At 53.7% G+C, this 12,854-nt stretch overlaps 1 protein-coding gene across 2 annotated transcripts in view; it reads left to right on the forward strand.

Annotated features, from left to right (window-relative positions):
- LOC139754809 (glutamate receptor ionotropic, delta-2-like) overlaps positions 1–12,854 on the forward strand; it is a 39,941-nt gene that overhangs the window by 21,236 nt on the left and 5,851 nt on the right. For both annotated transcript variants that reach the window (XM_071672657.1, XM_071672648.1), the window contains 5 exons: positions 2,562–2,830; positions 4,918–5,019; positions 6,364–6,654; positions 7,029–7,132; positions 7,578–7,751. In XM_071672657.1, the coding sequence (XP_071528758.1) occupies positions 2,562–2,830; positions 4,918–5,019; positions 6,364–6,654; positions 7,029–7,132; positions 7,578–7,751 (940 nt within the window). The remainder of the gene's footprint in view (positions 1–2,561; positions 2,831–4,917; positions 5,020–6,363; positions 6,655–7,028; positions 7,133–7,577; positions 7,752–12,854) is intronic.

Genomic DNA, 12,854 nt, shown 5'->3' on the forward strand with positions numbered 1-12,854 from the left:
TGGAAGTGACCAACGCTGGACACCAAAACTGACTGCCTCAGGTTCAGTGGCGGAACACGTCCACGAGCGGCGTCCCAGTCGACAGCCCAGCCGGAACACGTCCACAGGAGGCGTCCCAGTCGACAGCCCAGCCGGAACACGTCCACGAGCGGCGTCCCAGTCGACAGCCCAGCCGGAACGCGTCCTCGAGCGGCGTCCCAGTCGACAGCACAGCCAGGACGCGTCCACAGGAGGCGTCCCAGTCGACAGCCCAGCCGGAACACGTCCACAGGAGGCGTCCCAGTCGACAGCCCAGCCGGAACACGTCCACAGGAGGCGTCCCAGTCGACAGCCCAGCCGGAACACGTCCACAGGAGGCGTCCCAGTCGACAGCCCAGCCGGAACACGTCCACAGGAGGCGTCCCAGTCGACAGCCCAGCCGGAACACGACCACAGGAGGCGTCCCAGTCGACAGCCCAGCCGGAACACGTCCACAGGAGGCGTCCCAGTCGACAGCCCAGCCGGAACACGTCCACAGGAGGCGTCCCAGTCGACAGCCCAGCCGGAACACGTCCACAGGAGGCGTCCCAGTCGACAGCCCAGCCGGAACACGTCCACAGGAGGCGTCCCAGTCGACAGCCCAGCCGGAACACGTCCACAGGAGGCGTCCCAGTCGACAGCCCAGCCGGAACGCGTCCACAGGAGGCGTCCCAGTCGACAGCCCAGCTGGAACACGTCCACAGGAGGCGTCCCAGTCGACAGCCCAGCCGGAACGCGTCCACGAGCGGCGTCCCAGTCGACAGCCCAGCCGGAACACGTCCACAGGAGGCGTCCCAGTCGACAGCCCAGCCGGAACACGTCCACAGGAGGCGTCCCAGTCGACAGCCCAGCCGGAACACGTCCACGAGCGGCGTCCCAGCCGAGAGCCCAGCCGGAACACGTCCACAGGAGGCGTCCCAGCCGAGAGCCCAGCCGGAACACGTCCACAGGAGGCGTCCCAGCCGACAGCCCAGCCGGAACACGTCCACAGGAGGCGTCCACAACAGTGTTTGCAGAGGGAGTTGTCCAGGTGTTGTGGATGAGAGGTGCTGGTATGTGGTTATAATGACACCATGGAACTACCTGTCATTACGCGGGAATGTATGTATGGCCATCAGTATATGGACTTGACCGTCCATGAACACACGAAGGCAAACTGAACAAACAACCACAAAGGATCATTCAGTTATTACACACACACACACACACACACACACACACACACAGGGTTGAGCCCCACATGGGTTCGAGTTCTGGTCGCGGCAATCGCCCCCAAAGGCAATCCCAACTGTTCATCCTCCCCTCGGGGTTGGTCGATGGTAGCCGGATACCAAACTTAGGCTGGTGTATGTGTGTGTGTGTGTGTGTGTGTGTGTGTGTGTGTGTGTGTGTGTGTGTGTGTGTGTGTGTGTGTGTCTGTGTGTGTGTGTGTGTGTGTGTGTGTGTGTGTGTGTGTGTGTGTCTGTGTGTGTGTGTGTATGTGTGTCTGTGTGTCTGTGTGTGTGTGTGTGTATGTGTGTGTGTGTGTGTGTGTGTGTGTGTGTGTGTGTGTGTGTCTGTGTGTGTGTGTGTATGTGTGTCTGTGTGTGTGTCTGTGTGTGTGTGTATGTGTGTGTGTATGTGTGTGTGTGTGTGTGTGTGTGTGTGTGTGTGTGTGTGTGTGTGTGTGTGTGTGTGTGTGTGTGTGTGTGTGAACATACATGAGAGTAAAGACATGGTACACATATACACACACAAGGTTCAGAGAAAGGGGGTAATAACTTGAGTGTAAAACTCTCTCTCTCTCACACACACACACACACACACACACACACACACACACACATACATACCTCTTACAAAAATCAGTGTTTGTTCAGTCAGCACTAAAATGTAATTTATTAGTGTCAGTGACCCAGGAATTATGAGGCTAATTTAGGAGATGATGATGAGACTGTCCGAAATCTGCATATGCTTCGGCATGTAGATGAACGAGAGTTAAATGAATTTATGAGGTTTGTTTAAGATGGAGGGTGTGGGAATAAACCAAAAGAACATTGAGTTTCAAAAAGGAGTGGTTTTTTTTTTCGTTCTGTGTGTGTGTGTGTGTGTGTGTGTGTGTGTTGACCACCCCCAGGGTCAATCCAAACCTCGAGCGAGGCACTTAACCCCTTGAGACAAACCTCCTCACCCCTTCCCCCCTTACCTAATCAGGAAACCCACATTGGGGAGGTGAGGGCGGGGGGGAAGGTTTACATCACCCCCACAACACATAACCTCAAACCCATCAACCTCCCGGGGTTTTCTTTGACCTAACCCCCACAAGACATGGTTAACCTCAAACCCATCAACCTCCCGGGGTTTTCTTTGACCAAACCCCCACAAGACATAACCTCAAACCCATCAATCTCCCGGGGTTTTCTTTGACCTAACCTCAAACCCATCAACCTCCCAGGGTTTTCTTGTACCTAACCTCAAACCCATCAACCTCCCGGGGTTTTCTTTGACCTAACCCCCACAAGACCCAACCTCAAACCCATCAACCTCCCTCCTCCCTCCGCCAGAAGAGGACACGGAGCTGCTGGTGGCAGCGCGTCGCCTCCTGCTGCTGGGCCACACTTGGACGACGAACATCATCAACGTCGCTAGACGCCCCGACCAGCTGAGGACGCTGTCGGTGCCCAGCGCGACGACGCCCTACGCCACGATGGTCAGGGCCACGGCCCAGCCGCCCTCGTCCCAGGCGCCGCCCGACGACCACCACTCCTCCTTCACGAAGCCGGTCTTCATCACCACCGTGGCCACGGCGCTCGCGCTCCACAGCATCCTGGACGTGAGTATATACACACACACACACACGAGTGACGGGGTCCAAACCTGGACTGCGATGACCCATTGTCGTCCCCCCCTGGCGAAGGTGTCGTCCCCCCCTGGCGAAGGTGTCGTCCCCCCCTGGCGAAGGTGTTGCGTGACTGGATGACACACACACACACACACACACACACACACACACACACACATGACAACTGTGACAGCAGCTGTGGTGGCTGATACCCGCGACAGCAGCTGTGGTGGCTGACACCCGGAACACCAGCTGTGGTGGCTGACACCCGGAACACCAGCTGTGGTGGCTGACACCCAGAACACCAGCTGTGGTGGCTGACACCCAGAACACCAGCTGTGGTGGCTGACACCCGGAACACCAGCTGTGGTGGCTGACACCCGGAACACCAGCTGTGGTGGCTGACACCCAAAACACCAGCTGTGGTGGCTGACACCCGCGACACAATCTGTGGTGGCTGACACCCGAGACAACAGCTGTGGTGGCTGACACCCGAGACACCAGCTGTGGTGGCTGACACCCACAACACCAGCTGTGGTGGCTGACACACGCGACAAGGACAGCCATAACCACCGATACAGACACACCCCCACAACCATGACAGCAGCGTTGCAAGTGACGGCGGTGATACAATCAAATTCCTATCATCACAGTCGACCCCTTCCATGAGGACGACCTGGATACAGTGTCCAATTTGCCTCGCCATAAGACAAAGACCCAAAATGGGGAGGTGGTTGATTTGCATACGTCCCTTGAACCAGAGCCCTCCTCAGCTCGGCCCCGCCGGCGGGCTTGTGTTTCACCGAGGTGCCCACGAGCACACGTGTCATTAGTCACGTTAACGCTCTCCCAACGAGCAATTTACACAACTCATAAATAACTGGTGGGTTCTGGAGGTCAGTGTGTTGGGTCGCATCTCCCCCTGGGGCTGGGTATGAGGCCTCCTCACACACACACACACACACACGAACAGTCACTTGTTTACCAAATGGCGTCCTAACTACGTCTCTTGGTTGTATATCAACGGACTTATATTTCATGAATGTATCTCCCCTGATGATGTGATTATTACACGAAAGTGCACTTGGGAACTTATCGTGTTTCATTTTCCCCGTGGACTCATAGGAATATATATATATATATACATATATATATATATATATATATATATATATATATATATATATATATATATATATATATATATATATATATATTGTACTTGCTCGCTTTTTCTCATGTAGCGCCAGGAATAAGCGAAACATGGCCTTATTTTCCTAACAACCACTCTTAGTTGTTATGTATAATGGTATGCAAGGGGAACAGATCCCCTTTGTGATAGGAGAGAATATCAGCTATATGTTCCCTGCGTGTCGCAGAAAGCTAATGTAAGGGTCGGAAGACTTCCTTCCCTTCTCATTCAATTTCTAATACATAGATATGAGTTATATAGTTATATTATACAGTAATACATAGAGTGTTGTTGTGTTATGGAGTGTAGTTGTTGTATGAGTTATGAGGTCATGTAGTTATTGCATGAGTTATGAGGCCAGGTAGTTATTGTATGAGTTATGAGGTCATTTAGTTATTGCATGAGTTATGAGGCCAGGTAGTTATTGTATGAGTTATGAGGCCAGGTAGTTATTGTATGAGTTATGAGGTCATGTAGTTATTGTATGAGTTATGAGGCCAGGTAGTTATTGTATGAGTTATGAGGCCAGGTAGTTATTGTATGAGTTATGAGGCCAGGTAGTTATTGTATGAGTTATGAGGCCAGGTAGTTATTGTATGAGTTATGAGGCCAGGTAGTTATTGTATGAGTTATGAGGCCAGGTAGTTATTGTATGAGTTATGAGGCCAGGTAGTTATTGTATGAGTTATGAGGCCAGGTAGTTATTGTATGAGCTATGAGGTCATGTAGTTATTGTATGAGTTATGAGGCCAGGTAGTTATTGCATGAGTTACACGAGTGCGTGGTGAGGGTGTGAGATATGAGGCCAGGTAGTTATTGCATGAGTTACACGAGTGCGTGGTGAGGGTGTGAGTTAACTGTGTTCCTTCTCACCTGTCTGTTACAGTGGAAGATCGGGGAGGAGGCCAGGTCGGTGCCATGGCTGGTCATCGGGGTCACCATGAAACCTCTCCTCACACACCAACATTACTTCCCTCTGGACAACATGGTCAGTACGGGCGTATGCGGGTAATGGTTGTGGGCTAATGGTTGTGATCACACACATGCGGGTAATGGTTGTGGGCTAATGGTTGTGATCACACACATGCGGGTAATGGTTGTGGGCTAATGGTTGTGATCACACACATGCGGGTAATGGTTGTGGGCTAATGGTTGTGATCACACACATGCGGGTAATGGTTGTGGGCTAATGGTTGTAGGGTTAATGGTTATAGGGTAATGGTTGTGGGCTAATGGTTGTAATCACCTACATGCGGGTAATGGTTGTGGGCTAATGGTTGTAATCACCCACATGCGGGTAATGGTTGTAGGGTAATGGTTGTAGGGTAATGGTTATAGGGTAATGGTTATAGGGTTAATGGTTATAGGGTAATGGTTGTGGGCTAATGGTTGTAATCACCTACATGCGGGTAATGGTTGTGGGCTAATGGTTGTAATCACCCACATGCGGGTAATGGTTGTAGGGTAATGGTTGTAGGGTAATGGTTGTAGGGTAATGGTTGTGATCACCCATGGGATGTACCACAGTGCCTCAGTACACGAGAACTGGTCGTTGCCAGACGTGTTAATGTGTTCTTGTGTCCGTCAGCTCAGAGTGGCTGATGGTCCTGGTTACCACGCGATGGTTACACTCTCTACACCTCACCACACACACTACACCTCACCACACACACACTACACCTCACCACACACACTACACCTCACCACACACACTACACCTCACCACACTCCACTACACCTCACCACACACTACACCACCGCGCCACACACCACATCCTGACCACATAGTACACCTCACCACACACTTCATCTTGACCACACACACTACACCTCACCACACACACTACACCTCACCACACACTACATCTTGACCACACACTACATCTTGACCACACACACTACACCTGAGTTACGGTACTGTGGGTGTGGACAGCATGAAAGGTTGTGTGATTGTAATGTCCATGAGATGGCGGGGTGACCGCCCCACGAGTGTAGAACTCCCTCCCCCAGCCGCCCCACGAGTGTCGAAGTAGAACTCCCTCCCTCGGCCGCCCAACGAGTGTAGAAGTAGAACTCCCTCCCTCGGCCGCCCAACGAGTGTAGAAGTAGAACTCCCTTCCCCGGCCGCCCCACGAGTGTAGAACTCCCTCCCCCGGCCGCCCCACGAGTGTCGAAGTAGAACTCCCTCCCCCGGCCGCCCCACGAGTGCACACCTCCCTCCCCCGTAGAGCCCCACACAGTGCGGGGGACACACACACACACACACACTGTGCCCTGCCGTCATACCAGCTCAGCAGGAGGCACTGTGTGTGTGTGTGTGTATGTGCCACAGGTACTGCTGGCACTGTGGCCTGACGGAGGGACCCGGCACCGCGTCCAGCTGTGGGAGGTGTACCAGGCGGCGCGCGTCTTGCCCCACCGCATCTCCAAAGTCGGCCTCTGGCGCCCGCCCCAGGCGCTGGCCCACCTGGGCCCACCTTGTCCAAGGGCCTCCTCATCAGGGCATGGTCAGCAGGAGCAGGAGGAGAAGCAGGAGGAGGAGGTCACGTATTTCCCGAACTTAAACATCGCGACGCGTCGCCTGGACCTGACAGGCCTCCACATCCGCTGCCTCACCGAAAGTGTGAGTCACTGTTGACCCCGTCCTCTCTCTCTCTCTCTCTCTCTCTCTCTCTCTCTCTCTCTCTCTCTCTCTCTATCTATCTATCTATCTATCTATCTATCTATCTATCTATCTATCTTTATCCACTGCTAATCACGATATTGACACTTACGAATGCTACTATGAGTTACTACTGCTACTACTACTACTATTACTACAATACTACTAAGACTACTACTGCTACGACAACTATTACTATATATATATATATATATATATATATATATATATATATATATATATATATTTATCTGTAACAGTGTCATATGTGGCTCAATCAACCCATATCACAACTACCCAACTCACGCGTTGTGTGTATGTGTCTCCGTCCACAGTGGCAGCCCTTCACCAACAACAGACCCCTCAAGGGCGGGGGGGTCACCATCGGTGGCTTCATGGGCGAGACCTTCCAGCTGATGAGCGATTTCTTCAACTTCACGTGAGTAGCAGAACCGAGCGCCAGCCACTCCTGACGAAGGAGGCAGAGAGAACACACGGTACTGTTGATGCTATGGACGAAGGAGGGACCTTGCCTGTTATTCTTATGTGTCTATATACTCAATATATGAGGCCCCTTCGTCCATCTTGACTCACGTCAATATATATATATATATATATATATATATATATATATATATATATATATATATATATATATATATATATATATATATACGAATAAAGTGCATATGAACGCGCACCTTCATAGAACATATATATGTATATATATATATATATATATATATATATATAACTTTAAGATACTCAAATATGTTTAGTAACGTCTCACGAGGCCATATCATGTGTCACGGCCATCAAACTAAGTGGGATTGACTGATCAATCAAGTGTCAAGTGGTGGTCAAGTGCTTAACCCCTTCGTCAGGTACGAGTGTCGCAGCGCCCCCGACGACCAGTTCGGGGACTACGAGGACGGGGCGTGGACGGGCCTGGTGGGGGAGCTGGTGGCGGGTCGCGGGGACGTCATCGTCACGGCCCTGGACAGCACCTACCATCGCTCCCAGGTCATCGGCTTCTGCTTCCCGTCCGGGGACATCGAGTGAGCACCCAAGACTTGCTGTAAACTCTGTGCCAGCCTTCCGGTGCGACCCGGCCATCACAGCCGAGGGTCGTACCCTCCTACTTCAGGGTCTAACGTCTCTGGCCATGGGTCGTACCCTCCTACACCAGGGTTTAACGTCTCTGGCCATGGGTCATACCCTCCTACTTCAGGGTCTAACGTCTCTGGCCATGGGTCGTACCCTCCTACTTCAGGGTCTATCGTCTCTGGCCATAGGTCGTACCCTCTGGCCATGGGTCGCACCCCCCTACTCCAGGGTCTACCGCCTCTGGCCATGGGTCGTACCTTCCTACTCCAGGGTCTAACGTCTCTGGCCCTGGGTCGTACCCTCCTACTCGCGGGTCTAACGTCTCTGGCTTTGGAACTCTTTGGCTTCACCCGTCCTTCCTAACAGCTCCGACCTTAACCCTTCCCCTTACGTAGGGCGAGCACATTCCTCCCTCCAACCCGGTCAGTGTGATCACATCTCCAGGCCAGGGTGACAGGGTGAACAATGCCCTCCCTAGCCAGGCCGAACAAAAGCATGCATAATAAGGATGAACACAATCATTTCCATAACAAGAGCGTGTCCCATATCTCTTTAGCGTATTGTTGCCTTGTGTTCTCTCACAATGCAGCGTCATATTACTCACAGAAATGCCCCACACATGTTTCTCACCACGCTGTGTTACACTTCTCATAATGTTACGTTCGCGTCCCTTCTCAGAACGTGGCGTCAGTTTCGTGGAATGATGGGTCGTATGTCACTTCCAACGCATCATTACCCTCTCCTGTGGTTTACGTCATCCAGGGGGGTTTTGGCGACGGTGCTATGTCATCCAGGGGGGTTTTGGCGACGGTGCTATGTCATCCAGGGGGGTTTGGCGACGGTGCTATGTCATCCAGGGGGGTTTTGGCGACGGTGTTATGTCATCCAGGGGGTTTGGCGACGGTGCTATGTCATCCAGGGGGGTTTGGCGACGGCGCTATGTCATCCAGGGGGGTTTGGCGACGGTGCTATGTCATCCAGGGGGGTTTTGGCGACGGTGCTATGTCATCCAGGGGGGTTTGGCGACGGTGCTATGTCATCCAGGGGGTTTGGCGACGGTGCTATGTCATCCAGGGGGTTTGGCGACGGTGCTATGTCATCCAGGGGGGTTTGGCGACGGTGGTATGTCATCCAGGGGGTTTGGCGACGGTGCTATGTCATCCAGGGGGGTTTGGCGACGGTGTTATGTCATCCAGGGGGGTTGGTGAGGGTGCTATGTCATCCAGGGGGGTTTGGCGACGGTGCTATGTCATCCAGGGGGGTTTGGCGATGGTGCTATGTCATCCAGGGGGGTTGGCGACGGTGCTATGTCATCCAGGGGGGTTGGCGACGGTGCTATGTCATCCAGGGGGGTTTGGCGACGGTGTTATGTCATCCAGGGGGGTTGGCGACGGTGCTATGTCATCCAGGGGGTTTGGCGACGGTGCTATGTCATCCAGGGGGGTTGGTGAGGGTGCTATGTCATCCAGGGGGGTTGGCGACGGTGCTATGTCATCCAGGGGGGTTGGTGAGGGTGCTATGTCATCCAGGGGGGTTGGCGACGGTGCTATGCCATCCAGGGGGGTTTGGCGACGGTGTTATGTCATCCAGGGGGTTTGGCGACGGGGCTATGTCATCCAGGGGGTTTGGCGACGGTGCTATGTCATCCAGGGGGGTTGGTGAGGTTGCTATTTCATCCAGGGGGGTTGGCGACGGTGCTATGTCATCCAGGGGGGTTGGCGACGGTGCTATGTCATCCAGGGGGTTTGGCGACGGTGCTATGTCATCCAGGGGGTTTGGCGACGGTGCTATGTCATCCAGGGGGTTTGGCGACGGTGCTATGTCATCCAGGAGGTTTGGCGACGGTGCTATGTCATCCAGGGGGTTTGGCGACGGTGTTATGTCATCCACGGGGGTTTGGCGACGGTGTTATGTCATCCAGGGGGTTTGGCGACGGTGGTATGTCATCCAGGGGGTTTGACGAAGGTGTTATGTCATCCAGGGGGTTTGGCGACGGTTGCGTCTACGACGGCGTAAAACGTTTCGTATGTGCGCCTCCTGTCGCTGACGCACGTCACCTCCCCCTCCACAACATGACACACCCGCGGGTCTCCTAACTTAACCCCTTGACCTGCGACGGCACGACAGTAATACCCTTCACCACGACGGCACGACCCCTGAAGACGACTGCACGACCCTCGAACACGACTGTACGACCATTTGAAGGACAACGGTACGATCCTTGAACACGACGGGACGACCCTGGGGTTATAACGACCTACCTGGCCTTCTGACTTGAACCCTTCACATCTCAAGTCTCCCAGGAGGACCCTGACGTTCCCATCTTACTACGATACAGTCGCAAAGACCATACAGTCGCAAAGACCATACAGTCGCAAAGACCATACAGTCGCAAAGACCATACAGTCGCAAAGACCAGGTCATCACCGTTGTGTTTTCGCCTCATCAAGACACTCAAAAAGCTGCTGGGATCACCCGTCCTCCTGGAGGAGTGAACGGAGGGTAACTGAAGAAGCGGTGGACGAGGAGAGTCAATTAGAAAATGAAAAAAAGAAAGAAGAAGGTAGCGAATTAAGGTCTCTGGAGGGATAGACTGCCTCTCCCTTGTGTATACAGATGGGAGGCAAATCCCCTACACACACACACACACACACACACACATACACACATATGAACAGGGACGTGTGTAAACGTACATGCGTCATGCCCCTCTGACAACCTGGCCGAAGGTTGTAACCATGTCACCACCAGCAGGAGTAGCAGCAGGGGAGGGAGGTGTGGTGTGGTGTGGTGGTGGGGGGTTAAGACAGTGGCATTTATGTAATCCTCTGGTATGTGTGTGTGTGTGTGTGTGTGTGTGTGTGTGTGTGTGTAGGGGCAGGAGGAGCCATTAGGGATCTCGTCCTCGTGAATCATGTCGGATTTTCAGCTGTCGACGACGTTGCAGCAGCGGTGGTCCCCCGAGCACGACGGTGCGATACCCTCGTGCACGACGGTACGAACGACCCTCGTGCACGACGGTGCGACCCTCGAGCACGACGGTGCGATACCCTCGTGCACGACGGTGCGATACCCTCGTGCACGACGGTACGAACGACCCTCGTGCACGACGGTACGAACGACCCTGGAGCACGATGGTGCGACCCTCAAGCACGACGGTGCGACCCTCGAGCACGACGGTGCGACACCCTCGTGCACGACGGTGCGACACCCTCGTGCACGACGGTGCGACACCCTCGTGCACGACGACCCCTCAGCACGTCGGTGCGACCCTCGAGCACGACGGTGCGACACCCTCGTGCACGACGGTGCGACACCCTCGTGCACGACGGTGCGACCCTCGTGCACGACGGTGCGACCCTCGAGCACGACGGTGCGACCCTCGAGCACGACGGTATGACCCTCGAGCACGACGGTACGACCCTCGAGCACAACGGTGCGACCCTCGAGCACGACGGTACGACCCTCAAGCACGACGGCGCGACCCTTTGGGCGCGACGGTACGACGAGCAAGCCCTTCAGGATCAGGGCAAAAAGCCACACACGCACCATAGGTCGTTACGTCGTCATGATCGAGTCGTACCGTCGTACTCAAGGGTCGTACCGACCTGCCTCAGGGGCGTCAGTCGAGGCCTTCCTCCAGCGTGTTGTCGCCGGCAGGACGCGCAGGACCTGGTGGACACGTAGGGAAATGATCACCAACTTCGACACCTTTCCCAGTCCTGAAGCGGCTTCTTAAGCACGACGTCGACTGAAGGTGGCCAGATGTCGACTGAAGGTGGCCAGATGTCGACTAGAGGTGGCCAGACGTCGACTGAAGGTGGCCAGATGTCGACTACAGGTGGCCAGACGTCGACTGAAGGTGGCCAGATGTCGACTACAGGTGGCCAGACGTCGACTGAAGGTGGCCAGATGTCGACTAGAGGTGGCTAGATGTCGACTGAAGGTGGCCCGATGTCGACTAGAGGTGGCCAGACGTCGACTGAAGGTCAGCCAGCCAGACGTCTTCGACGGAAGGTATCCCGAAGTCGACTGAAGGCAGCCACATGTCGACTGAAGGCAGCCAGATTTCGACTGAAGGCAGCCAAAAGGCGAAGAAAGACGACCCGGTGTCGCATTCAGGTGCAGGTGGCCCGCCTCTCGACATGATAATGGTGGCTACACGTCGAGTGAAGGTGGCCAGACGTCGAGGGAAGGTGTGCAATTGATAAAACCGGTCATCACCAAGGGAAGCGGGTGGCGGGGTGGGCGGCCAGGGCTGTGTGTGTAGCATGAGAGGGGGTTGTTAATGCGTCTGGCATACACCTCCTCGACCAGACCTGTACAGGTGGGTAGGTGTGTCTCTAGGCCACCCTATCCTCTCTCTCTCTCTCTCTCTCTCTCTCTCTCTCTCTCTCTCTCTCTCTCTCTCTCTCTCTGTTTTATCTGGCACAGATCCTCTGCGATAACTCAGGTCCTCCTCTTGATGTTCCCGTCGCACGGTGTACACAATGGAGGAGAGGATGTACTCATTCACGTCTTGAAAACCTCGATATTTCCTGTCTAGATTTCTCGCTAAACGTTCTGTGTGTGTGTGTGTGTGTGTGTGTGTGTGTGTGTGTGAGAGGGGGAGGGAGTGGAGTACATTGTGGCAACGGCTCATCTGCATATACCGCGTAACCTGTTTCATATCTTCATCCCTGTGCAGTGTCGCTATCAACCCCTGGCTTTGATCATGGTGTTAACCTTTTCCCCTCACGCTTCATAAACTGGCTACCGTTCTCTTATCTGTGTCTGTTTATCACACCCGTTTATCAACGGGAAGTTGAATCTCCTCGGATATAATGGCTCGGGTGAACGCGAATGTCTTACCATTACTTTTCGTTTAGTTTTTTTTCCAACTGACCATTAATTGGTTGTTCCCTCTTCAATGGACCATTAATGAGTTGTCCCCTAGTTTGATCATCATCCCTTCATACACATCGTCCGTTTTCTATCTGTCCCAATTCACACACCAGGTAAAGAGGGTCATAATGATCGTACAGCCATCCCTATCCAATTTCTCTTCTCGTTAT

The sequence above is a fragment of the Panulirus ornatus genome, chromosome 2 (assembly GCF_036320965.1).
Source record: "Panulirus ornatus isolate Po-2019 chromosome 2, ASM3632096v1, whole genome shotgun sequence".
Lineage (NCBI taxonomy): Eukaryota > Metazoa > Arthropoda > Malacostraca > Decapoda > Palinuridae > Panulirus > Panulirus ornatus.